The 26083-nt window shown below is 50.5% G+C and overlaps 2 protein-coding genes across 4 annotated transcripts; one reads left to right on the forward strand and one right to left on the reverse strand.

Moving 5' to 3' along the window:
- Positions 1–10512: 10512 nt before the first annotated feature.
- On the forward strand, positions 10513–17603 carry PRRT3 (proline rich transmembrane protein 3). 2 transcript variants are annotated; one of them, XM_057555389.1, is made up of 4 exons: positions 10513–10578; positions 13149–14223; positions 14435–14590; positions 15197–17603. In XM_057555389.1, the coding sequence occupies exons 2-4, from the start codon at positions 13206–13208 to the stop codon at positions 16954–16956; spliced, it is 2934 nt and encodes a 977-aa protein (XP_057411372.1). In that variant the 5' UTR covers positions 10513–10578; positions 13149–13205; the 3' UTR covers positions 16957–17603. The 2 variants fall into 2 exon arrangements, with proteins under 2 accessions (XP_057411372.1, XP_057411373.1); XM_057555390.1 differs by lacking the exon at positions 10513–10578 and having other exon boundaries at positions 13364–13439.
- A 250-nt stretch (positions 17604–17853) lies between these two features.
- CRELD1 (cysteine rich with EGF like domains 1) lies at positions 17854–26012 on the reverse strand. Of its 2 annotated transcripts, XM_007192556.2 has the most exons (11): positions 25873–26010; positions 25148–25340; positions 24830–24912; positions 22322–22432; positions 21929–22020; positions 21100–21276; positions 20920–21015; positions 19939–20022; positions 19653–19748; positions 19315–19449; positions 17858–18528 (listed from the first exon to the last, which is right to left on the reverse strand). In XM_007192556.2, exons 2-11 carry the CDS (start codon positions 25319–25321, stop codon positions 18314–18316), a joined length of 1263 nt encoding a protein of 420 aa, XP_007192618.2. In that variant the 5' UTR covers positions 25322–25340; positions 25873–26010; the 3' UTR covers positions 17858–18313. The 2 variants fall into 2 exon arrangements, with proteins under 2 accessions (XP_057411380.1, XP_007192618.2); XM_057555397.1 differs by lacking the exon at positions 19315–19449 and having other exon boundaries at positions 17854–18528; positions 25873–26012.
- Positions 26013–26083: the final 71 nt, after the last annotated feature.

A 26083-nucleotide genomic window follows, 5' to 3' on the forward strand; every position in this document is an offset into this window, starting at 1 on the left:
AAAATAAAAAATAAAAAAAAAAGAAGGGAGAGAGGGTGATTGCTGGCAGACACATAGGTAAGGGTTGCCCAGGAATAATTCTGCCTGGATTAACTGTCCCAGGGAAGTGGCAGAGGGCCATTTCTGTACCGCGAGGTGAATGTAATTTACATGCTGAACGCTATAATCAAAAACAAACAACTCAACTCTACAAATTAAACCATCCTGTTTTCTTTTCTTTGCCTGTAAAAATGTTGCCTCTGTGGGTCACTAACAGCCTTCTGCCAGCAGTTATCAGTGTCTATCATGGACCAGTGCTGGAGAGTCTAAGATGGAAAAAGATGTAACTCTTGCCCTCAGGAACTCATAAGAGAGACACATAAGAAATTGGTGGTTCTTAATCGTTCACTGGGTCACAGGACCTCTTTGAGAATCTGATGGAAGTTCTGACCCTCCCCTCCTGAGTAACACACATGGGCACAGACACACAGACCTCTTGGGTAACCCTAGGAGCACTAATAGACTTTCCAAAGCCTATTCATAGTGACCCACTGACCCAAGGTAAGAAATGCTAATATTTAAAAGAGCTGCTAAAATAAAATATTAAAGGAGCAAGGGTTCCCAGGAGAGCTAACCTTTGACCTGGGCCTTGAAAGAGTTCTGCAGTGTAGAAGGGCATCCCAAGCAGAGGGAACAGAACCAGCAAAGGCCTTCAGATTAAAATGTCTACAATTCACTGCTCCCTGACAAAGTGGGGAGTTGTATGATATATACCAAAAGGTCCAGGTAGGGCAGGAATGGAAACAGTAACTGGTGATTGAGTGATGTCACCCTCTTTCCTACAAGGCATCCTCAGAGCATTTCAGTCTGCCTCTTGATCCACACACAGTTTGTCCTTTTCCCGTAGCAAAGTTAGGTGGGTAAAATGTGTGAGACTTTTCTGACCCATCACAGTGGTAAATGCACATTTCCTTGGCAACAGCAAGTCAAAGGGAAAAGCCAAGTTTGTTTTAGCAGGCTCTTCCCAGAACCAGCTCACAAGTTCAGGGAACAGTCCTTATCATGTGTGCTTCTTGGAGTTTAATTTGGGTCAGACTGCTAGATGAGCGTTCTACCTTTTCCACCAACCTGGACTTAGCACCTGAAACCATTTAGGACAACCTGAAATGTCCACTTACTGATAGTGGTATGGAAGGCACCTTGCGTGGAAGGCTAAACATTGACAGTCAGTTGCACAACACAACTCAGAAAAATAATGATGACTTAGATTTGAGGACAGTAGGTAAACCTGCACTTAGAGGCAAAAGTCAGTATGGTTCCTCTGGTCTATAAGGAGTGTGATGGGCATGGGTGTATGTGTGAGACACGGGGGATTACTAACTATGTGAGGAATACTGCAGTTGCAAGTGATAGAAACAGAACTCAATCTGGCTTAAGCAATTTTTTTTAAAGGAATGTAAGTTGGTCCAGTAACTAAAATGTTCAATGGTCAGTGTTTTCACTGTAGCCAGGGCCTCACTGATATCATCAAGACTTGGTTGCTTTCTCAGGTCTGCCTTTTTCTACTATCAGGTAGTTTGTCTTCTCATGGAGACACCAGCTTAGTAACCCCAGTGAAAAGCACCCCTTAAAATTCCAGTAAAAGTCAGGCTACTTGATTTGGGTCATGTACACATTCCAGGAAATGCTTAGCCCTACCTAAACTATAAGGAATGAAAATGGGATAAGGATGATTCCCTAAAGGAAAATAGGGGTGTTGCTGCCAGAAGAAGGTGGCATGGGTACCAGGAAAGAAAAAACAATCATGTTTTACCCTTTAATTACCTGGAATGTTCCCCAAAGGAGGAACTGCCCTATCCTAGTAGGCCATGAAGTCTGCAAATATTTACTGGATTTCTGCAACATGCCCAGTGCCATGCTAGATATTTTCAGATCTTCCTGTTCACTAAACAAGACATTCATTGACCATCTGCCCAAAACTGTGCACACGAGCAAGCCACACTCCAGACCTTAAGAGCTCAGAAAACTGTGTCACATGTCGTGACAGGGATAATCTGAGGGAGGCTGTGGGAATGTCCTGCAAGTCATCCAACCTGGGAGGCCAGGGAAGGCTTCCCAGCAAAGTATCATCTCAAGATGTGAAGGATTACAAGGAATTAGATACAGAGCCAGGGGAAGATATAAGGGAAGATTATCCCAGGCAGACGGAACAGTGTATGCAAGGTCCCAAGAGCTGAGGTGGTGGTGTTTTCACGAAACCGAAACAAGACTTGGGTGACCCTGAAGTGTAGAGAATAAAAAGATGTAATGAGGGCTTCCCTGGTGGTGCAGTGATTGAGAGTCTGCCTGCCAATGCAGGGGACACGGGTTTGAGCCCTGGTCTGGGAGGATCCCACATGCCGCGGAGCAACGAGGCCCGTGAGCCACAACTACTGAGCCTGCGTGTCTGAAGCCTGTGCTCCGCAACGGGAGAGGCCGTGATAATGAGAGGCACGCGCACCGCGATGAAGAGTGGCCCCCGCTCGCCGCAACTAGAGGAAGCCCTCGCACAGAAATGAAGACCCAACACAGCCAAAAATAAATAAAATAATTAATTAATTTTAAAAAAACCCAAAACATTAAAAAAAAAAAGATGTAATGAGTGCTGGGTTACTTTAAATGAATAGTAAGGCATTTGAATTATATCTCAATAAAGCTGCATTTAAAAAAAAAAAAAAAGACGTGATGAAGCAAAGGCAAGACCAGATGGCAGAGAGCCTGTAAGTCACCCCTCAGACACGAACTTGATCTTGATGTGGCTTCAGGAGCCTTTGGGAGGGACTGATGGGAAAGGATTTGCTACTGGGCAGGGAAAGGAATGGATGGGGTAGAAGTGGAGAGTGAGACGGTAGTGAGGTCAGAGTGGGGTGGAATTGAGGCCATTTATATGATTAGCTCCTCCTTTCTTGCTCTGATTCAGCGTGTGGCTTTGCATAAGACACTTCCCCTCTCTGGGCCTCAGTCTCCCCATCTGCCAAAAGGAGATCTGCAGCCCCTTTGGAAAACAGTCTGGCAGTTCCTCAAAAGCTTAAACAAAGTTTCCATATGATCCACTCCTAGACAGATATCCTAAGAGAAATGAGAACGTATGTCCACACAAAAACTTGTACATCGTGGCTCACAGCAGCATAATTCACAATAGCCAAAAAGTGGAAATAACCCAAATGTCCATCAACTGATGAATAGATATATAAAATATGGTATATCCATACAATGGAATATTATTCAGTAATGAAAAGAATGAAGTTCTGATACAACCTATGATGCGATGAAGTGTGGAACTAAATGAAGAAGACAATCACAAAAGATCACATATACGATCCTATTTTTTATGAAATGTCCAGAATGGGCAAATCCATAGGGTCAAAGATAGATTAGTGGTTGCCAGGGCTGGCGAGGAGGAAAATGGGGAGTGATTGCTAATGGGTACAGGTTTCTATTGGGGGTAATGAAAATGTTCTGGTGGGAATGTAAATTGGTATAACCACTATGGAGAACAGTATGGAGGTTCCTTAAAAACTAAAAATAGAGTCACCATATGATCCTGCAATCACACTCCTGGGTATATACCCGGAAAAAACTATAATTCACAAAAAATACATGTACCCCAATGTTCACTGCAGCACTATTTACAATAGCCAAGACATGGAAGCAACCTAAATGTCCATCGACAGATGAATGGATAAAAAAGATGTGTTATATATATACAACGGAATATTACTCAGCCAGGAAAAAAGAATGAAATAATGCCATTTGCAGCAACATGGATGGACCTAGAGATTATCATACAGTACTAAGTGAAGTAAGCCAGATAAGAGAAAGACAAATATATGCTATTACTTATATGTGGAATCTAAAAAAAAAAAAGGTATAGGGACTTCTCTGGTGGTCCAGTGGTAAAGATTCTGTGCTCCCAATGGAGGGCGCATGGGTTCTATCCCTGGTCAGGAAACTAAGATCCCGCAGGCTGCATGGCATGGCAATCAATCAATAAATTTTTTAAAAGGTACAAATGAACTTATTCACAAAACACAAATAGACCTACAGACATAGAAAACAAGCTTATGGTTACCAAAGGGGAAAGGAGTGGGGGATAAATTAGGAGTTTGGGATTAACGTATACACACTACAATATACAAAACAGATAACCAACAAGGACCTACTGTACAGAACAGGGAACTATACTCAATACTTTATAATAACCTGTAAGGGAAAAGAATCTGAAAAAGAATATATGTGTGTGTGTATATATATATATATATATCTGAATCACTGTGCTGTACACCTGAAACTAACACAACATGGTAAATCAATTATACTTCAATAATAAAAAATATAATAAAAAATAAAATGTTCTAAAATTGTGGTGATAGGGACTTCCCTGGTGGCGCAGTGGTTAAGAAGCCACCTGCCAATGCAGGGGACATGGCTTCAAGCCCTGGTCTGGGAAGACCCCACATGCCGCGGAGCAACTAAGACCAGGTGCCACAACTACTGAGCCTGCGTTTTAGAGCCCGTGCGCCACAACTACTGAGCCTGTGCTCTAGAGCCTGTGAGCCACAAATGCTGAGCCTGCGTGCCACAACTAATGAAGCCCACGCATCTAGAGCCTGTGCTCTGCAACAAAGAGAAGCCACCGCAATGAGAGGCCCTCTCACCGCCACAAAGAGTAGCCCCCGCTTGCCACAACTAGAGAAAACCCACGCGCAGCAACGCAGATCCAACACAGCCAAAAATAAATAAATAAATAAATTTATTTTAAAAATGAAATAAATAAAAAATAAAATTGATAGCTGCACAACTTTGTGAATATAATAAAACCCACTGAATAGTACACCTTAAATAGGTGAATTTTATGTTATGTGAATTATATCACTGTTAAGCAGGAGAGGGGGATCATAAGCCCTTGGCAGCTGACATCAAGATCTCTCATGGTCATGGCTACGAGAGGCTTTTGTAGACTACCCAGGCTGCAGAAGGAGGGCATCGAGGAGAGATCTGCGACTGCTGGGTGCAGAGGGGTGTCAGGGGTCTGCCAGCATGTCCCTGAGCCTCTCCTGTGCTTTAACCCCCCACCCTGCCACCCCTCCTGCTGACCCTGCTCTCACCCTGGTCCCACCTCCCCATCTCCCGGGCTCTGGGGCAGCCTGGGAAGGTCAGTGGGCTTCAGAAACCTGAGTTCTGTATCCCTGCCCCTCCAAAGTGGGCTAGTACCCAATACATAAAATGTTTTATTTCTGCAACCAGCTCACAAAATGCACAGCCAACCCTGTGCAATCTTTTCCTTTCTTCCATTTCTTTGTGAATTTCTTTTTCATTTAAAAGTTTTTATTATGGAAAACTCCAACCATACACAAGAGTAGAGAGGATAGTATAAGGACGTACCCATCTCCCTCCACTGATAATGAATAATTCTCAACATTTTGCCAGTATTTCATGTATCTTCCAAACCCGCTTTTTTGCCTGGAGTGTTTTAAAAGTAAATCTTAGATAACGATATCATTTCACACATAAACATTTTAGTAAGTAGCTCTAACAGATAAGGAATTTTTAAAACATGACCCACTATGCCATTATTCACCTAGTCCAAACAGGTTTATTCTTTAGTCTATGCTAAGGACCAATCAATGTTCAGACTACCCCCAGTTATCTTAAAACGCCTCTGTGCAGTTGGTTTGTTTGGATGAGGATCCCAACAAGGCCCACACGTGGCATTTGACTGCTATGTCTCTTAAGTCTCTTTTATAACATTTTCCCGTCCCCCTGCTTTGTTTCAAGCTGTTTATTTGTTGAAGAAACCACGTATTTTTTATAGAAGTCTGTGAGTCTCTTTGAAAGTATTCTTATCTGGATGGGAAGCCAAATCTTTAGATTATTTTTCGCTTCAAGGAAAGATTAAGGGGAATTAATGATAGATAGATGAATTAGTGATAGATGCGTAGAAAATTAAGCAAGTAAAAAACCAAGCAACACTTACCCCAGGAAAAACAGAACATCTAGCAAAGGAATTATAATCACAGTACACTCTTGACTCAGCCTGAATAATTTGTTTCGTGCTTCTCGTATTGTAAATGCAGACTTATGATATAAACAAAAGCGGCGCAGAAAAATGTGGAAGGCAATATGAGAGCTAAATCTTCACGTTCCTTTGTAGTAGTCAATAGGTAGAATCTAAAACGGAAAAAAAAAAATTAACATTAGCAGTATAAATCTGACCCTTAGAAAACACATATAAAAACCAGAAGGAATAATCAGAAATACCAGAAAGAGTTGAAGGGAATTGGGAGTGAGAGGGAATGAAGTAAGGAACAGCTGATTTTAAAGTGTGTACCGGATTATCAGACTTATTAACAACAAAAAAAAATGTCTTTTTAAAAGACTGGGTTCGTTTAGTTGGTATCCATGGAGGCTAAAATCTGAGAAGGAATGAGTTAAGACTGCAGGAACCCTTGAGGCTTAATTTGGCCAGTTGAGTGAAAGAGTATAATTGTTCCTGCCCTCAGAGATAGGACAGCGGGCAGAACGCAAAGAATGTCCTCCAGGCGGCAGCATCTCGCCCACGCCCCACCGCACCCACCACCCCACCACCCCCGTGCTGCCTTTTGTTTCTCTGCTCCTGCCCGCCAGAGCTACCAGCAAGAACAGAAATGCCAGCCAATTGTCCTATCTAAGCAGGAGACTTCATTGCTGTCACTCACCTTTGCCTTTTACCTTCTCTCTCCCTTTCCTTGGGAGCTTCCAAGGTACTCTAGGGTAGGAGCTCCCAACAACTCCCAACGCTGGTGGTCTGCTGTCCTTTCAACAGAGATCCCAGTTGGAGGCCTATTTTCAGACTCAAACTCCTAGCACAGTTGGAGCCACCTGGAAGGCCTGGGATTTTCATCTCCCCTTCTATCTCCGAGATGCCTCCAGAGGGGCAGGATGGTGTCATCACTCTTAAGATCACTGGCTCTTATGGTTTGGCTTCTTATTTGCTGTGTGTCCTTGGACAAATTACTTCACCTCTCTGAGCTTGGACTTGCTGGCTGTAAAATAGAGAGCATAATAATATATAGGGTTGCTGTCAGGAATTAAAAAGAATAATGCATGTACGATGTGCAGCACAGCTCCTGGCAGACTAAGCACTTGGTAAACAGAGCTACTGACCATCCCCCATAAGCTTGGAATCATCCCCTGCCCATTCTTGCTGTCCCAGAGTCTCCAGGATGATGCTAGGAGCTCCTGTGAGAGACAGGATATTCCCCACCTACACCTGGCACCCCATGCTCCCCACTTACATTCACCTCCACCCCCAGTCAGTCTCCTCTTTCCACTGGATCAGCTTTCATCTTGGCCTCTGGCCAAAGGGATCATAATATCCCTTGCCTTTGTGTGTGATCTCAAAAGCCCTACCAATCCATGGTTTGGAAACACAATGGGATTGGGGCTCCTGGCTCCAAAGAGTCATCCAGGGAGCAGCCAAATGATCCTGCGTGGATTGGGGGGCTGGGCACTGTCAAGGCAGTGAGACTCTGCAGGGGCATGAATGGGTGGTCCACGCACACACACACTGCCCTCCTCGGGGGAAACTGAGGAAGGGAACCAAGCCAGCTCCAAGCCTGCTGAGGGAATCTCGACATCTCTAAGGAGACTCATTAGAGAGTTCACAGGAGGCACTGAGAAGAGGGACCTGGACCCCGCAGCTTATGTAGTGGGCCCCTGGAACTGTCCTCCCACCAAGACTGCCCACAGGGGAAAAGACAGAGGTTCCTCAAAGGAAATTAGGATACTGTCAGGAAGAGAGATCTTGGACAATGCTAAAAAATGCCAATTATCTATTACATATAGAATCAGGACCTAGATAACTTCCCACAAGATCAGAACAACTGGCTAGATCTAACAAGATAAAATAAACAACAAATAAACGTAGCATCCTACAGTGAGGGTCAAGAGACCAAATGCACACAACGAGATGAGGAAGACCTAGTCAATGTTGGGCAATAAAGCGATGTGGCTGCCAGAAACATTACTTTAGGGTGAGGTCATATTAATAGAGGAGTAGATGCTAGGAAAGGGGAGGTGAAAGTTCAGCTGTATTCTCAACTGGGTTCAGTTCCAAGCGTTATACTTTAAAGAGGACATCGTTGACCTGGTAAAAAGGAAACAGAGGAGAGATGTCACAATGGTGAAATCCCAGAACCCTGTCCTTCGAGGAAAGACTAAAAGAACTGGGAGCATTTGGCCTGGAAGGAGAGAATTCTAGAGAAATGAGAGATGACTTTACAATCCTGAAGGGGTTCCCACAAGAAAAACAGTAAAGCTGGTCAGATGATATGGTGAAATGGGATTCAGGCTCCACCGTTTATCAGCTACTAGGGACTGAACACCCTTCAAACTGCAACATGTCAGACACATCTAATGGCTGAGCATTGCTCTTCTGTGAGAGACGCAGGTAGGAAAACACTGGGAGGGAGATTTCAGCTCAAACCTAGGAAGGATCTTCTTTCTTTCTTTTTAAAATGATATTTATCATTCTTATCTCTGATCACAAAAGAAATACATGATTGTATTAAACATTGGTAAACAGAAAAGCAAAATTAGATAAAAATCGCATCACCCACTATTTACCTTCTAATATTTAGGGATAGGAGAGATGATTGATTGATTGACTGACAGATATTAACAAAAATGGGATCACACAAATACTTATCTGAGAGAATTTAGAGTATCAGCATATAATGATGTATATATTAGCATGTAAGGATGCTTACTGCAGTATTGTTTCTAGGAGGAAAAAAAAAAAGCTGTCAACCACCTGATTACTTATCAGTAGGGGAATACTGGGAATGTCTGCGAAACTAACGGTACATCCATATCATACAAAACTGTGCAGCTAACTGAAAGAAAGGGTGGAGCTAGTATGTATTGCCTTCAAAATGTTTCCAACATATATCTGCTTAAGGCAAAACAAACTTATAGAATAATAGGCATAGTATGATCCCATTTTTGTAGAAATGCATGCACATATATATTTTATATGATGCAAAGAAAACAGAATGGTGTTAACAATGGGTATATCTGGGGGGCAGAGTTGGAGAGACCAAGGATAAGACAGTTCATGTGTTCTTTGAACATTTCTATGTTGCTTAAATTGGGACAATCAGCACATATTACTTTTATAATTCAAATGACTGAAATTTAAATAAATAAATAACAATCTACTCTGGACATGTCTCCATGCCATTAAAGAGTCTACATCATGGGCTTCCCTGGTGGCGCAGTGGTTGAGAATCTGCCTGCTAATGCAGGGGACACGGGTTCGAGCCCTGGTCTGGGAAGATCCCACATGCCACGGAGCACCTGGGCCCGTGAGCCACAACTACTGAGCCTGCGCGTCTGGAGCCTGTGCCCCGCAACGGGAGGGGCCGCGATAGTGAAAGGCCCGCGCACCGCGATGAAGAGCGGTCCCCGCACCGCGATGAAGAGTGGCCCCCACTTGCCGCAACTAGAGAAAGCCCTCGCACGAACCGAAGACCCAACACAGCCAAAAATAAATAAATAAATAAATAAAGTAGCTATAAAAAAAAAAAAGCAACTACAGTTATTCTATTAATTAATACATATGTGGAAATTTAAAAAAAAAAAAAAAAAAGAGTCTACATCATATTTAATGACCACATGTATTCCTTGTGTGGATTCCTCTTAATGTGTTGAACCTAATGGTGGAAATTTAGTACAGTAGGAGCTGTCCAAAGAGGAACCTGAAGCATTTTGACAGACAGACCTGAAAATGTGCAAACCCACTGACCTAACCTTGCCTCAGGGAGGAAGTTATCTGATAGGTACACTAGTGCATGTGCACAAAGATGTCTATGCAAGAATGTCCTTGCCTCATTATTCCTGCTAGCAAAAGGCTAGAAACAATCTACATGTCCAACCTCAGGAACCAGATAACTAAAAATGACAGGCTGATCATATGCTGCAGTTCTCAACACTGAATACAAGAAATGAGATGGATCTGTAGAAATGTACATGGAAAATGTGCCAGGTTATATTGCAAAGTGAAGGGGAAAAAGGCAAGTTACAGAACGACATGTACAGTATGATCTCTTTTCTATTTAAGAAGTATATATGGCTGTGCCTTGAAAAAGCTGAAGGATACACATCAAGCTGTAGGTAGGATTTACCTGTAGGTCCGTATGTAGTATGTATGTAGCCCTATAAGGATATAGGTCTAGAGACATTAAGGAAGTGAGCTCCCCGTCCCAGGAGGTATGCAAACAGAGATTGGCTGCCCCGTTTTCGGGGATGCTGCGGAAGTGATTTCTACACCCCTCGAAGGTGACCTCAGTTCCCTTCTTAGCCCTGAGAATCTCTCAGAGAGGGGAGGTCAGGACTGGGAGAAGAATCCATCCCTAAGGGGAAAGGGTTAAGCGAGGATGGCGCTCCTGTGGGCGGGCTCTGCCATCGGCAGCGCCGGGCTCTGTTAGCCAAGTCTGGGCATCTCGGAGGATGCGGCGCAGCAAGCGGCTTCAGGGACGTGCGCAAGGTGAACACGGGGGCTGCCAGCTCGGCGCCCAGGTGAGGAGCTGGACTAGGGAGGGGGCGATGGCGGGGCCCAGGCAGGGAGCATGGCCTGCAGCCCCCCTCTCAGGTGCGAGCGGCAGGGCCTGCACCAGCGTGCACCCCCCACCCAGGACACTGCGGGAAGGCGCGGAGCCAGGGGAGAGGAGATGGAGGAAAAGGAGAGGTAACCCGAGATGGACCAGCTCCTGGAGGCTGCCCTGCGGCGGCCCTCGCCGGGCCCCCAGGCCGGCCTCTTCCCAGTCCCTGAGGGAGCGAGAACACCCCCCCACACACACAAAAAAACCTCTTCAGCAGCAGGAAACCAGGACTGTGCAGCCCCCTCCTCATCCGGAGGTGACTACATCTCTTGGATTGCGGGTGGTGAGCAGATGGTAGATGCTTATCACTGAACGCCCAACTCTGCTGTCTCCTCCTCTGCAAAGCTTTTCGGACCCCCTGTGTAAAATGAGCCAATGCGGGTTTCACAGCCCCTAGTATGGCCATTTGCAGCCTGTGTGACCTTGGGCGAGTTGCTCAACCTCTCTGAACCTTGCTTTCTTCCCCTATGAAATGGGTATACCCACACCAGCTTGTTTTGGGAGGGGTGGATAAAATCGAGGACACGCAGCTAAGCTTAGCACAGGAGCCTAAGTGGGCAAGAGCTCAACACAGAAGTACTATTATTAACTAGTGCCTGTGTTAGGGCCCTTCCAGTCCTTCCCCCTCAGCTCACCACCACTCCCCACACTGGAACTGAGGCTTCTCTTTGGGTCCCCAGCACCTAGCCTGGGCCAGGAGCAGAGCATGAGCTCGGTGAATGTTTGAGAAATGAACTAATGAGGCAGATTGGGGAATGGGTTTAAGGGGTCTTTGATTCCCCCTAAAATTACCCACAAGCTTTGGTGGACCTGGACACTTCCCTGGGGAGAGCACCTGGAGTTTTCTTCGGCTTCTCAAGGTGTCTGTGAGCCACCAAGGATCTTTGAGCACAACTGTTCCCCAGAGAGGAAGGGAACAGGGCCTCTGCCCCTAAACACACCCGGGCACTGGCTCTCACAGCCCCTGGCCCCCTCTCCTGGTCCCCCTCTCCTGGCCGTGGGGTCCCGTCTTGCCTCCCGGCTCCATTAGGGACTCTCAGGAAGCGGCACCATAAAGGAATATCCACCTGGGCCAGGCATATGCAGTGGCTGGAGACAAGAAATAAAAGACGCAGACACAGCCCTTGAGAAGCCCCAGGAGGGTGGGGGAGATAGGAGATTATTATACTATGTGACTGGTGTGACAGGAAGGGGTGGAGGGAGTGTCAGGGAAAGAAATACTCAAGCTGAAACAAGCCACCATCATATCCTACCTGGATTTCTGCACTGGCCTCTCTCCCCCTTTTAAGACACTTCTCAGATCTCATGACTCCCATGCTTAACATCTCCATTGGCTTCCTGGGACGCTTAGAATAAAATGCAGGTGCCTTTTCGTGGCTTTTGAGAAAGCCCCACCTTCCTGATTTCATCTCCCTCTGCTCCTTTCTCCTGCATCTGCTGTGCTCCTCATTCCTGCTGAAGGGCCTTTGCACTTTCTGTTCCCTCCTCCAGATGCTTTTTCTGGATATCATCAAATGGCTGACTCCTTCTTCCCATGCAGCATTTAGCTTAAATGTCACCTGAGTGGCCTTTCTAGCACTCCTGTGTAAAGTAGCCCCCCGCCTCCTTCTATCTCTTAACCCTGTTTTATGTTCTCCATAGCTCACCTTATTTAAAATTATTCATTGTCTGTCTCTTACCTAGAACACCAGCTCCATGAGGCCAGGCATCTTGTCAATCTTGTTCACTGTTTTATCCCCAAGGTTTGGCACATAGTATGTCCTCCAATTATTTGTTGACATAGTTAAGGGGGCTGGTGGGAAAGAAAGCTTTCTGGACAAAAGGAAAAGTAAAAGGGCTCTAATGCTTATTAAGCTCCAATTATGGGCCTGGTCCATCCTGTGTTTTGTTATGTCTTATAAGAGCCCCTTTGAGTTAGGTACTATTATTATACCCATTTTACTGATGGGAAAACCATGATGCAGAGGGGAAAAGTAACTCACCCAGGAAATGGTGAAACTGGGATTGAAACCCAGGTCCCTCCTCAAAGGCACGGGCGTAGTATTTCTCTCCCTCTCCACCTCTCTGATATTTGACCTGGGCCCTCAAGAATAGGATTAAAAAAAAAAAAAAAAAAAAAGAATAGGATTTCAGCAAGTGAAGGAGAAAGGAGAGGGCACTCCAGCCTGAGGGAAGAGCAGGAGCAAAGGCATGGGGCGTCAGGCAGTTCCGTGGGTGTTGAGGGATAGGTGAGCATCCTGGTGTGGCCTTGGAAGGCCAGGAGAGGAGCTTATATTCTCTCCTGAGGGCGATGGGGAGCCATTGAAGGTTTTGAATTAGGGCAAGTGGCATGACCAGAGATGCAGTTTTAAAAGGTCACTCTGGGCAGCATGAAGGGGTTGAAGAGGAAGGGGCGGGTAGAGGAGGATTCTTCCCTTCTTTCCCACCAGCCTCTTTGGGGCAGCCATGGGAGACCCATCTTATGCCATCCCCCTCTCCTTTTTTTAGGCTCATCCCGTGAAGACTGGAAGCTGAGGGCTCCAGGCCCAGGCATCAGAGCGGACCATGGCTCCCAGCCCCTGGGGCTGTGTGTATGGCCGCCTGCTGCTGTTGCTGCTGCTGTCCCTGGGGGCTGGGTCTGCCCTGGGCCGGGGCCTTCCCAGGCCACTTGAGGACTTGGAACCACACTTGATCCCAGGAGCCCACCCCAAGGGCCCTGTTGGCACAGAGCCCCAGGCCTTTGACTTCTTCTGGGAGAAGCCCAGAGACGAGAGCCCCTGGAACTCCAATGTCCCCCAGGTCCCTGCTGAGGAGATGCCTGAGAGGCCCACAGACTCCCTTGGCCCAGCCCTGCATGGACCTAAAGCAGCCCATGGGGCGCAGAGAGAAGGACTCCCAGTAACTGATGACCTCCAGGTGGCTCGAGGGCCAGTTTTTCAGGGCTGGACAGGACCTCCTGAATCACAGGAGTCTGTGGAGCAAGAAGCACCAGCCCCCTATCCAGTGGGCACCCCCCATCTCACTTTCACCCCCACAACTCCCAGACTCCAACTCGGGCTAGCCACGGTTCCTCCCATCCCAGGGCAGCCTGGAAGCCAAGTGGGACAGCGACCACCTAGAGATGAGGGTCTTGTGGCCAAAGCCAAGATCGGGGTCTCAGAGACATCCCCCTGGGACCACAAGGGCCCTCCCCACACTCTTGCGCCACACCCAGGCACTATCATGAGGGCAGGGCTGAAAGAACAGGGTGGGAGTGAGGAGGACTTCCAGGAGGCAGCTCAAGGCCCCCTCTTCACCCAGCAGGATCCAGCAGCTCCTGATGTTGGCTCAGTATCACCAGCTGAGGCGGCATCCTCTCAGGAGCCTGGGTCCCAGCCAGACCTGGCATTGGCCAGAAGCCTTCCTCCTGCTGAGGAGCTGCCCATGGAGCTCCCCAAGAAGGCTGGAGGTGGGGAGACCTGGGAAGTCAGTATTCCAAGTCCCTCACCCAAACAGACTGACCTCCCTGATGTTAGGGGCTCATCAGGACCCCAGCCCTCAGGTCCCCCAGCCTCAGAGACTCCTAATGGGCAGCCCAAGCCAGGTGGGTATCAAAGTGAGCGTGCTGAGCAGGGCTGGGACGGGCAGTGTTCCAGGGCAGCTGGATGCCGCAGTTTCTGTGTGACCTCTGGTCCCTCTGGGTCCTGCTTTCCTCATTCTGGCAAATGAGGGTGATTGTGCCTCCCTCCTGGGGGATTAGATTTTGGGGAACGCTGGAGGGTCAGGCAAAGCAATGACTGCTTTTGTTATTTCAGAGATAGCAGCAATGAATGGAGCAGACCCCATCTCCCCCCAGCGTGTGAGAGGAGCAGTGGAGGCCCCAGGTACCCCCAAGTCCCTCATCCCTGGCCTTTCGGACCCTGGCCCAACTACAAACGGAACAGAGAGCCCTGGGGGAGCCCTGCAGCCAGGTGAGGGCATGGCTCGGGGGTTGGGGAGATCGGGTACTCTAATACCTAAGAACTTGTGTGAGGTATATAAGCGAGGGGTGGGGAGTGAATGGGGACAGACACCTCCTTAAAGGAAATGGCCAACAACTTCAAACAACTTAGGATAATAAACTACTACTCACTGGGTACTCTGGGAGAAGTCATTTGCACTCTGAGGGCTAGAAAATTCTTAAATATAAATTCTTAAGTATACATGGGTATATTTAGTGCAGTGATTCTCCAAGTCCCACAGTTCACCAGAGGAGCTTTTAAAAAATTCCAGTGCCCAGGCCCCAGCACAAGGAATTCTGACTGATGATCTCCAGGTGATTCTAATATGCAGTCCCCGTTGAGAGCAGGTGGCATGTTAAAAAAAATGATAGGTCACATCCATTTAACACTTATTGGGTGTTGGGGACTGTGCTAAACATTTAATCCTCACCACAACCCAGTGAAGAGGGGTGCTATTACCATCCCCATTTTACAGATGTGCTTAGAAAAGTTAAGTAACTTGCTCACCACACCGGAGGATGATGGAAAATCAAAAGTACTTTTCAGAGGGCTATTTTAATATTGTTATTGTTGCAGATGAAGCCGAGGAGTGGCCGGGGCGTCCCCAAAGCCACCCCCCAGCGCCCCCTGTCCAGGCCCCCTCGACGTCACGCCGGGGCCTCATTCGGGTCACCACGCAGCGTGCCCTGGGCCAGCCACCCCCTCCGGAGCCCTCCGCCAGCTCCGCGGCATCAGTCCCAGCCTCCAGCCCCCCGGCCAACGCCACCTCACCTCCCCTGCGCTGGGGTCCCCTGCGGCGGGTGCTGAGCTTTTCCTGGGAGCTGCACGTCTACGGGGTCGGGGTGCTCTTCCTGCTGCCTGCGTTGTTGGCACTGGCCTCGCTGGCAGCCGCCCCTGCGGGGCCCCGGTTGGCACTGGTGGCGGCGGTGCTGGTGCTGGTGGCGTCGGGGCTGCGGTCCGCCTACATGCTCACCGACCCCTATGGCTCGCAGGCACGGCTGGGTTTACGCGCCGGCCTGGTGCTCTACAATCTGCCCTTTCCCTTGCTACTCACCGCGCTGGCGGCCCTGACCCTGCTCGGCCTGGGCGCGGGGCTGCCACAGCAGCTGCAGAACCCGCTCCTCCTGGGAGCGCTGGCGTTGGCGCACGGCTTGGGGCTGCTCGCCACAGACCTGCTGTCGGCGAGGCCTGCGCTCAACCTCCTGGCTCAGGGCTTATCGTGCGCCTGGGGCGCGTCCGTGGCTCTGGGCACGCTCTGCCTGTGCCGTCGCCGCCTGCTGGACGGGCCGAGGGGCTGGGATGCCAGCCCGGGCCCCAGGCTGCTGGCCGTGGCGGGCGCGCTAGGGCTGCTGGCCAGTGGCTTGCAGCTGGCGGCCGCGCTCTGGCTGTACCCGGGCCCCGGCCGGGTGGGCCACTTCTCGTGGGCCTGGTGGGGCGTCCACTTCTGGCTGCGCCTGCTGGAGCTGACGTGGGCGCTCACCCTGGCGCTGGCCGCTCTGGCCGCCGCGCGGCCCAGGCCGCCCACAGAGCACGCCTGCTGGGCTAAGCTGCTGCGCCTGGCGTGCCCTACGCCCTCCGGCAAGAGCGAGGTGCCCGAGAGGCCCAACAACTGCTACGCGGGGCCCAGCAGCGTCGGCGCAGGTAGCCTGGACATTAGCAAGAGCCTCATGCGCAACCCGGCGGAGGGTGGGCCTCCAGCCACGCCCAGTTCAGGCGCCTGGGGTTCGGCTGCGTCGCTGGGCCGCGGTCCCCTGGGTGGCCCGGGACCGTCCCGCAGCAGCATGGGGCCGGCGCCATCGATGAGCGAGCTGGACCTGCGGCCGCCATCACCCATCAACCTGAGCCGCAGCATCGACGCCGCGCTCTTCCGAGAGCACTTGGTGCGAGACAGCATCTTCCGGCGCTGCGGCCTCCGTGGCCTGGCCTCCCCGCCGCCCGGGGGCGCGCTGCGGCCGCGCCGGGGCAGCCACCCCGACGCCGAGCTGGATGGCGCAGGTTCTTCGCTCCTCCGCGGCCGCAGCCGGTCGCTCAGCGACGTGCGCGTGCGCGGCCCGGTCCCACCACATGTAGTGGACGAGCCTGTCGGGGCGGCTTCCGGCAGCTCCGTGGACAGCTTCTCACGGGGCTCGCTCAAGATCAGCTGGAACCCCTGGCGCCACGGGCTGTCGTCGATGGACAGTCTGCCCCTGGATGAGCTGCCCAGCACGGTGCAGCTACTGTCTGCCCCAGCTCCTGCCCCGGGTCCCGCCCGGCCCGGGGAGCCCCAGAATGGGATCCAGCCTCGCTGCAAGCCTGGGGACTCCCGCAGCGCCTCTAGTGACACCATCGAGCTCTGAGGGGGTCCAGAAACTCAGGACCAGGGCCCCGCCCTCGATGGCCCTACCGCGGCATGACCTTCTGGGATGCTGAGCATTTGAAAAACATTCCGGGAGTATTCCTGGGCCCCAACTGATTGCAGCCTCCGGAGACAGCCGGACACGAACCCACCCCCACCCCCAGATTTTTGTTTTTTAAAATATCTCTATTTTTTAGCGGGTATTTTGCACAGAGGCTGTGACTTATGCAGAATACAGGGTGGACATGCACGTATTTGGGAATGGGGAACAGGGTCCAAATGCCCTAACATCCCATCCAGACTCTCCAGTGTGAAGATGAGGCTTGACTGTCCAGACTGTCCTCTTTGTGCCAAAGAAATAAACCCTTAGGACTTGGCTCAAGCCTCCCTCCAGCCATGCCAGGATCCTGTTTAGAGGAGATACCCACCCCCAGTGATTCTAAGTCCTGTGTTTATTGCGGAGGGGAGGACTTCCAAAGGAAAGGGCCCTCAAGCCTTGGAGGCTTTAGAAATAATGGCTATCAATATTTCACGGAACATCTATCTGTTGTACACTGTCTTCAGCTTTTCACATCCATCACCTTAATTCACACAGTAAGCCTGAGTGGGAAGCGTTATCATGCCCATTTTATAGATGAGAAGAGTGAAGTTCAGAAATGAAAGTCATTTGTCAGGGTCCTTTGGCAAGTGATAGCTGGTACTGAACTGAGAAAGTTCCACTCCTAAGCCTGGTTCCTCCATCTCCCTTCTCTTAACACTACTTCAGGGCCAACCCTCTCCTTTGTCCTCCTGCTGCTCCTCCATCAGGATGGCCCTCAGTTTCCCAGGGTTTTAGGAAACTTCCCCAAGGGTGGAGGGGCTCTCAGTAGCTTAGGCCAACCCATGGTGGGTGGGGGCAGCTAGTAAGACAAGCTTCTCCATTTTCCAAGACCTTTCTTTATTTCCTGAGATGAATAAATAAATCAGTGGCTGAGGGGCAAGGGGGTGAGGACAGAACAGGAGCTGACAGCATGCAGCTGGCAGGAGGGGGTTGTGAAGGGACGCCCCCCCCCATCCTGGGTAGGGGCCAAAGCTCACTAGCAGCCACAATGAGGAGACACTTTTTTTAAAAATTCACGACACTGTGAAGGCTGACCAGTGCCCCAAGGCCAAGATCTCATGGCACCCACCTACAGGGCTACTTTTTCACCCAAGGGCCTCACCTGCCCAGGCCCAGGTGTCTGGGCTGCTCCACAAGGTGGGTAGAGGGTGCTTACCGCACTCTCAGAAGCAAAGCAAGGGCCTCAAGTGTCCAGGTGGGAGAGTCCCGACCTTGGGGTCAGCCTGGGCAGGAGGAGATGCTGCCGGTGTGGCAGGGATTATCTGCCCTTGATGAAGCCCTCCAGCACACGGTCACTGCGCTCTGACAACCAGTAGCCGGTCATGGCTGCCACAGCCCCAATGAAGATGGCGGTGAAGACCAAGTCACCCTTGGCGGCCAGCGTGGCCAGTGCACAGATGATGACACCGAAGAACATCTGCTGCAGCACCACCAGCTCGTCCTCTGTCATCTCCGAGAAGAAGCCTGCTGACTCTGGGCAAGAGAAGCGCCCGTCACTCATCCCCTGTTCCCGGAGCCTCCCACACACCTGATCATCACTGCCACACGCCTGCCTGGCACGCCAGCACACAGTGTCATTTACTGCTGAGAACAACTCCAAGACGGGCATTTATTATCCCTGTCTTACTAGATGGGAAACTGAGGCGCAGAGAGGTGAAGAGGTTTGCCCAAGGCCACGCAGGAGAGTTGGGTCAGAGCATGTGTACTAGCCCCGCTCCAAAGCCACAGTGCCTGGATGTGACGCCCAGCTCTGCCACCTGCTTGCCATGGGGCCCTGGACAAGTTTTTTTCATCTCTCTGCGTCCCTGCTTCCACTATGCAAGATGGGGATGAGAATAATAGCTACAGCACTGGATTTGTTTTAGGGGTGAAATAAGTTAATACATGCAATATGCCTGGAACAGTGTGTGACACACAGGAACTGTGGAAGTGGTCACTATCGTCATCACTGTGATTGTCCTTCGTCTCATCACCCCCACGGCCTACAACAGTCCTCAGGCGGGGCAAGGGCAGATGACAAAGAGGCTCGGGGGGTACAGAATGATTTGACGCCAACTCCGATTTCCTTTCTACCCTGGGAGGTGTGAGGCCACCCTGGGGGTCAGAGGTGGGGTTCGGGTCGCAGAGCAGCCTCATGAGGGCTGGGTGGCAGTGCAGGTGGGCCAGGGCCTGCAGCTGCCTGAAGGAGGGGTTTCCCTGCCCTCCCCCCTGGATGAGGACCTCCCCTCCCCAGGTTTCTGGGGCCGAGCTGGGGCTCACCTGGGATCTGCTCCTTCACACAGATGCCCTCAATCTGTTTGTAGCCCTCGGCACAGACACAGCGGTAACTGCCCTCGGTGTTCTCGCATTGCTCGTTCTCTCCTGGACACACTGCCATCTCACACTCATCCACGTCTTGACGGAGGCCAAGGAGAGGTCAGAGCCCTAACCGCCAGGGTCCCACAGGCAGCACCCCTGACTCCGGTCTCACTCACATCCTGACACGCGCTCTGTGCTGACTCAGGCAACATTCCACCCTTCCTTCCCACACCCCGTCCATATTACGGCCCCTGTCAATTCGTGGTGGACAAGGCGCTCCCAGGTGGCAGGACACTCACCGAGACACTTGGAGCCCACCTGCTGGTAGCCAGGGCTACACTTCTTACAGCGGCCAGGCCCTGCCCCCATGCAGCCCAGGCAGGCCTTGGCACAGTCTGGAGAAGGGAGAGGACAGACAAGGGTGCGAGCTGCCCATAGGCCTGGGGGAAGCCCTGCTCCAGAAGAGGCCTAGGGCGGGGCGGGGGGGTGGTGCCGGCACCTGGGAACGCGGCAGCTTTTGGGGAAAGGCGTGGAGCATTCCTCCTACCCTCCCCACACCCCTCCCCCGCAGGAGCAGACACTTACCTCGGCACTCATAGGAGCCCTCCGTGTTCACGCAGAACTGGTCGGCTCCACAGCTGGCTCGCTCCGTGCCACACTCATCAATGTCTGCAAAGAGGCCGGCAGGGTGGGGATTTCAATCCCTATTTCACTAACAGGGAAGCTGAGGCCAGGGTTGTTGGGAATGGACTTGCCCAAGCTTAAACAGTGTGGCTGAGACTGCAGGCTGTCTACCAACACACATACAGAGGTGCAGCTGGACTCAGGGCTGTCCAGCTAGAGACTGTGTTTTTCAATCTGCCTTGCAGCTAAGTGTGGCCTTGTGATTCAGTTCTGGCCAACATGTTGTAAACAGAAGTGATGTGCTCCACTTTTCACTTGGCCTTAGTACAACAGACTTGGATCCTCCGTGCACTTTCTTCTCTTTCGCACTTCCTGAATACCAGGTCATGATACATAGAGGTGCCCGTGATCCAGCCTCAACACCCAAGGGGATGACTGCCCAGTAAGACAGAATGAATCTAGGTCTTCAATGACTATGACAAGCAGAGCTTTTCTGCCAGTCTGGACCACTGGCTTCCAGACTGTGATATGAGATGAAAAGAAACCTCTAAATTCATTAAGCCACAGTCTTTGGGGATCTTTCTGTTACAGCAGCTTAGCCTTTACCCTCGTCTCGAACACAGGTTTCCAGACCCCAAGTTCAGTATGCTCATTCCCTGGGTTAACCCTTCTTCAATTTTCGAGACTTGACCCAAGTGACACCTCCTCCAAGAAGGCTTCCCTGATTCCCCACTACCACTGAATTGGAAGAGAGACATTTCTCACTGTAAAACGATCAGTCTATACTGTAAGCGCCTGGTTACTTTTCTGCCTTCCCAACCAGGTTGATATCTCTATGAAGATGGGGACTGGACTGGTCTAGCCCAGAGATGTGTGTGTTGATGGGGGACCAAGCCCAAGACCCTGCCCACCCCTCCAGACCTAGGGCAGGGTCCCACTCACCTACACACTTGAGGTGATGCAGGGCCCAGCCCTTCTTGCACTGTAAACAATTTGATTCCTCAGGTCCTGAGCAGCGGGCACAGGGGCCAAAACAAGCTGGGTGGAATGGGGGAAGTATGAGGGTGGGCAGGCAGGTACCCCACACGCCCCTGCCCAAAGCCACGCCTCTTGGCTACCTACCCGAACATACCAGATGGCTGGCATTGCGCTCCGCCTCAAAGTAGCCGAGGCCACATTGGCCACAGGCCTCACCCCCATAGCCGGCTTGGCAGTCACAGTGCCCGCTGCCCCCTCGAGTTCCTTCCCCTTCACACTGCCCGTAGCCACCGCAGGGCCGCTCCGCACCCCCAGGACAGGCTGTGGGCAGACACCAAACCGGGTGGGATCGTAAATACAACCTTGTACGTAGAGAACATTTTCCCCGTATTAGTAAGCATTTTTGGAGAGGAAACAATTTTAACGACATCATAATATTTTGTCATAAAACTGTATGAAATTTACTTAACCAACACCCCATTGTGGAACAGTTAGGTTATTTACAAATCTTTTGTTTTATAAAAACTGAATTGACCATCTTTGTTGCTAACTCTTTTTATCTGCAGCTTTGAGAGAGATTTTTCTAAAAGGGGCTGGTAGTTAAGTTCAGCTCCTGCCTCAGGACTGTGTGTAGAAAAAGGTGGTGACAACAGGGCCTTCAGCAGCACTTGCCCGTCCCTAGGAAGGTCACCTTAGTCCAGACATGGGAAATGCCTGGTGGGGGGGCGCATTTCTTAAATACATGACAGAAACCACGGCCGCATCTGACTCATTCTAACCCCGTATCCTTTTTCAGAGCCGTTCCCCATGGATTTGTTCATCTCACCAGCCCTGTGAGGCAGGCGAGAACAGAGGTCCAGAGAAGGGATATGAGCAGCCTGAGCTCACACAGCCAGCCAGGGGCTGAGCCAGGACTGGATCCCTGGCCCCAGCAGTCCCCTTCCATCCCCCAAGAGGAATTTGAAAAACTCACGAAGGCAGGAGGGCCCAAAGGTGCCTGAGGGGCAGCAGAGCTTCAGGGAATCTGAGCAGAGCCACTGGAAGAGGTCTGGGGCTTCCTGCTGCCTGAGGCGGAGGGATGGTGAGGGGGCTGAGACAGTGTCAGAGGTGCTGCCGTCTCCCGCAACCTCCCACAGGATCTGTGATACAGCCCATCTTGGGCGTAAGACCCATAAGGCTGCCCTTTCCCCGTCCGACAGAGGGGCAGTCTGCAGCTCAGCGTGAGAGCCTGGGCCCCCCAACAAGTCCTCAGCACACCTGGGTTTGGAGGAAGGGGCTGAATGAGGACACAGCCCCTAGCTCGCCACCCTCTGCTTTACCAGCCGGCCCTGCCTGAGCCCCTGCCAGGAAGGCCCCCGCTACTCACTTGTGAAACCACCAGCTCTCCACCAGCTCCTCACTCAGCTCCAGCAGGCGGTGGCACTCGAAGTCCGACTTGCTGCACACGCCCTCAAGCACCTCTACCAGGCGGGTCTCACTGACCAGACAGGGATGGGTGGTAGGAACACACTCCAGCCCACCCACCACCCTCCTTACAATCTCCCCCCTCCCCACCTCGTGCCAGATAATGTCAAAGGCCAGAGGCCACAATGGAAGGGGTATTGGTTTGGGGAGACCTGGGTTCCAATCTAGTGGTGTGACCTTGGGCAAGGAACTTAACCTCTCCTGAATGTGTTTTCTCATCTGTAAAATGGGGACAATGGCTCTCCTGTAGGTTGGCTGGAAGATAGCTCAGTCCCTGCATCTGTACAACAGAATATAATACCCCTGCTGGGTAGATGTGGTTAAAAATATATCATATAACAAGTGTTAGCAAGGATGTGGAGAAACTGGAACCCTCCTACATTGCAGGTGGGAATGAAAACATTTTGGCAGTTCCTCCATAAATTAAACATGGAATCACCACATGACTCAGTAATTCCACTCCTGGATACATACCCGAGAAAATGCAAAACAGGTGTTCAAACTTGTACACAAATGTTCATAGCAATACTATACACAGTAGCCAAATGGTAGAAACAACCCAAATGTCCATCAACTGATAAACGGACAAACAAATGTGATCTATTCATACAATGGAATATTACTAAGCCTTAAAAAGGAATGAAGTACTGATATTTGTTACAAGATGGATGAACCTTGAAAACATTATGCTAAGTGAAAGAAGCCGGACATAAAAGGCCATATTGTATGATTCCAACAGAATCAGCAAATCCATAGAGATGGAAAACAGATTAGTGGTTGCTAAGGGCTGGGAGGAGGGAGAATGAGGAGTGACTGCTCAATAGGGATGGAGTTTCTTTTTGGGGGGATGAAATCAGTCTGGAACTAGATAATGGCAATAGTTGCAAAACCTGAATATACTAAATGTCTCTAATGGTAAATTTTATGTTATTGCATTCTACTACAATAAAAAAATTTTTTTAAATACATTTACACATAAAATGTATTATATTATATATTTAAAGGGTCTGGCACAGTGCCTGGCATATAGGAGGTGATTTAAAACAAAACAAAAAAACAGTAACCATTATAGAGCTATAAGTGCCCTTAGGGTTATTTTGGTCAATCCCCTCATTCCCAAATGAGGCAACTGAGCCCCATTGAGGGAAAGGAAAATCACCAGTGTTACGTAATAACAAAACTTTTATTTCTAGTACGTATCATAGTTTAATCCTTACCACAATCCTATGAAATAGGATTGGCATTAATACTCCCGTTTTACAGATAAGGAAATTGAGGATCAGAGAGGTGACCCTAAGGTACAAAGGGTCAGAAATGACAAGCTAGTCTAATTCCAGTTTGACTTTGAAAAGCTAGAGGCCTAGGAATCAGGCCTCTTTCTCCCCAGTTTGACTTTGAAAAGCTAGAGGGCCTAGGACTCAGGCCTCTCCTCTCAATAAAATCTCATCTTCTCCCCTGGCTTTACACACTGACTATACGCTGATAACTGTCAAATTCATGTTTCCAGCCCTACTTCTACCCTGAACTCCTGACTCCTAAATCTAACTCTACTTGACTGTTTAACAGACATCTCAGCCCAAAATGTTCAATGAGAACGTCTGATTCCAGGCCCCCCCAGACCCGTTTCTCCCATCTCGGAAGACAGTCCCACGATTCACCCAGTTGCTCAGGCCCAAAACCTAGTGAGCACCTTTTATTCTACTTTTTCTCTCACACCCCGTAATGATTCCATCATCATGTCCTATCAGTCTATCTGCAAAATATACCCAGAATCTGACCCCTTCTCACCAGGTCCACCACTACTGTCATGCCTAGACTGTGCACTAGCCTCCCAACTGGTCTTCCTGCTCCTCCACCTTGGCCCCCTATAGTCTGTTAGTGTAAGTGACCTTTTATAGGTATAAATAATACCACATCACTTTCCTGCTCCAAACCTTCCAATGACTTCCCGCTACACTCAGAATGAAATCTGAATGCCTTTCTGTGGCCTTCAACGCTCTCTGCCTTCACCTTCACCACTCTCCCTTCTGCCCACTCCAAATCCAGCCCCTTCTCAAATACACCAAGCTCAGTCCCGCTCTGTCCAAAACCCTTCCCCGACTGTCGCACAGTTTGCTTCTGCACCTCAGGTCTCTGTTCGAATGTCATACGTTGAATGCCATGCCTCCCACCATTCTGCTTTACTGTTCTTCACCTGATAAGACATTATTTACTTACTTATTCACTGTTTCTTCTACTAGAATAGAAGCTCCTTGAAGAAAGAATTCTGCTTGGCTTGTTTAGTGCTGTCCTATGGGTATTCAGTAACATTTGTTGAATAAGTGCTCCCCAAGTGTCTCTAGGCTTCCACCAGCAGAACACAGATTGGGATGTTAGATATACAAATCCATCCCTCCAGCCTCTTCCTTACCTGTCTTTGTATTTGGACAACTTCTCTTCCTCCCAGGCAGTGTTTCCACCTCCAAAGTTATCCCGGATGGTTCTCTCCAGGCCCTGGAAATGGAGAAAACTAGTAATAGCTAAGTACAGTGTCTGGCACATTCCAGCACTTATATTTCACTGACCAGTAAACTGAGGCACAGAGAGGCACCTACCCAAGGCCATACAACCAGTAAGTAACCAAGCTGGGACACTTGAGTCTATGCAGACTAGTATGCCAGAGCTCCCAGCTCTCAACCCCCGTGCTATAGTAGCTAGCCCCCTCCTCTTACACTGCTGGTGCACCCACCTTGTTGAAACTGTCGACCAGTCCCCGGCAGGTGTGACATGGATGGGGCTCAGTGGGGGAAGAAGACTTGGGAGGCGGAGAAAGCTGGACCCAGACCGGTCCTGGGAGGCCAAGGAAGAGGCTCAGGCCCCAGAGCAGAGCTGGGGCTAGGCCCCTCGGGGCCCGTGGGGCCATCTTTTCCCAGGCTGGGGACCTGTAGACAGAGGACATGGGGAGGGTTCGCTGGAGGAGCCAAGTGGGAAAGAAAAGCGTGGGTTCTGAGGTGCCGCGGGTCTGGGAGTCCAGATCTGTGTTATAAGAAAAGAAGGTCTAGACTGGGGTAAGGCAGAGGGAGGGGAGATAGTTGGGGAAAGGAGGCTATTCTGCAATTCCTGGACGGGAACAAGTTATCCTCGTCACCGCGGGGGGAGGTGGCCTGGATCCTCGGCAAGGGGGTAGGAGTCAGCCCATTGTTTCAGGGTCGGGATATGGTTCTTAGGGGCTGGATCAGCGGAATTAGGGAGAATGGATCAGATTCCTAAATATTGCGGGAGAAGACGTCGGATGGACGGTCTTGGGGGGAGGAGTCCGGAACCCCGGTCTGGGGGAGGGGGGGAGGAGCCCGGATCCGGATATGAAGAGAAGGGGTCAGGTTCGGGGTCTGCAGACTGCAAACGCACGGCCCCCGAGCGGGCAAGGAAGGATCCAGAACCACGTAGGCCGCGGGGGAGGAAGAGAGAACCCACCCAGCCCGCGAACGCCACAAGCCCAGGCTCCTCAACGCCGCTGCTACCGCCGGCTGCGTAAGACGTGCGCCCTCCGCCGGCTCTGCAGTCCAGGGGGCGGAGTCCGCGCCACAGCCAATGGTAGCGGGCCATGTGCCATTGCGTCACCCCACGCCAGCCAACCAGAGGCGTCGCCGTCCTGCACCTGTCCGGGTGTTAAAGGGGCGCGGGG

Source organism: Balaenoptera acutorostrata, chromosome 10 (genome assembly GCF_949987535.1).
Source record: "Balaenoptera acutorostrata chromosome 10, mBalAcu1.1, whole genome shotgun sequence".
Lineage (NCBI taxonomy): Eukaryota > Metazoa > Chordata > Mammalia > Artiodactyla > Balaenopteridae > Balaenoptera > Balaenoptera acutorostrata.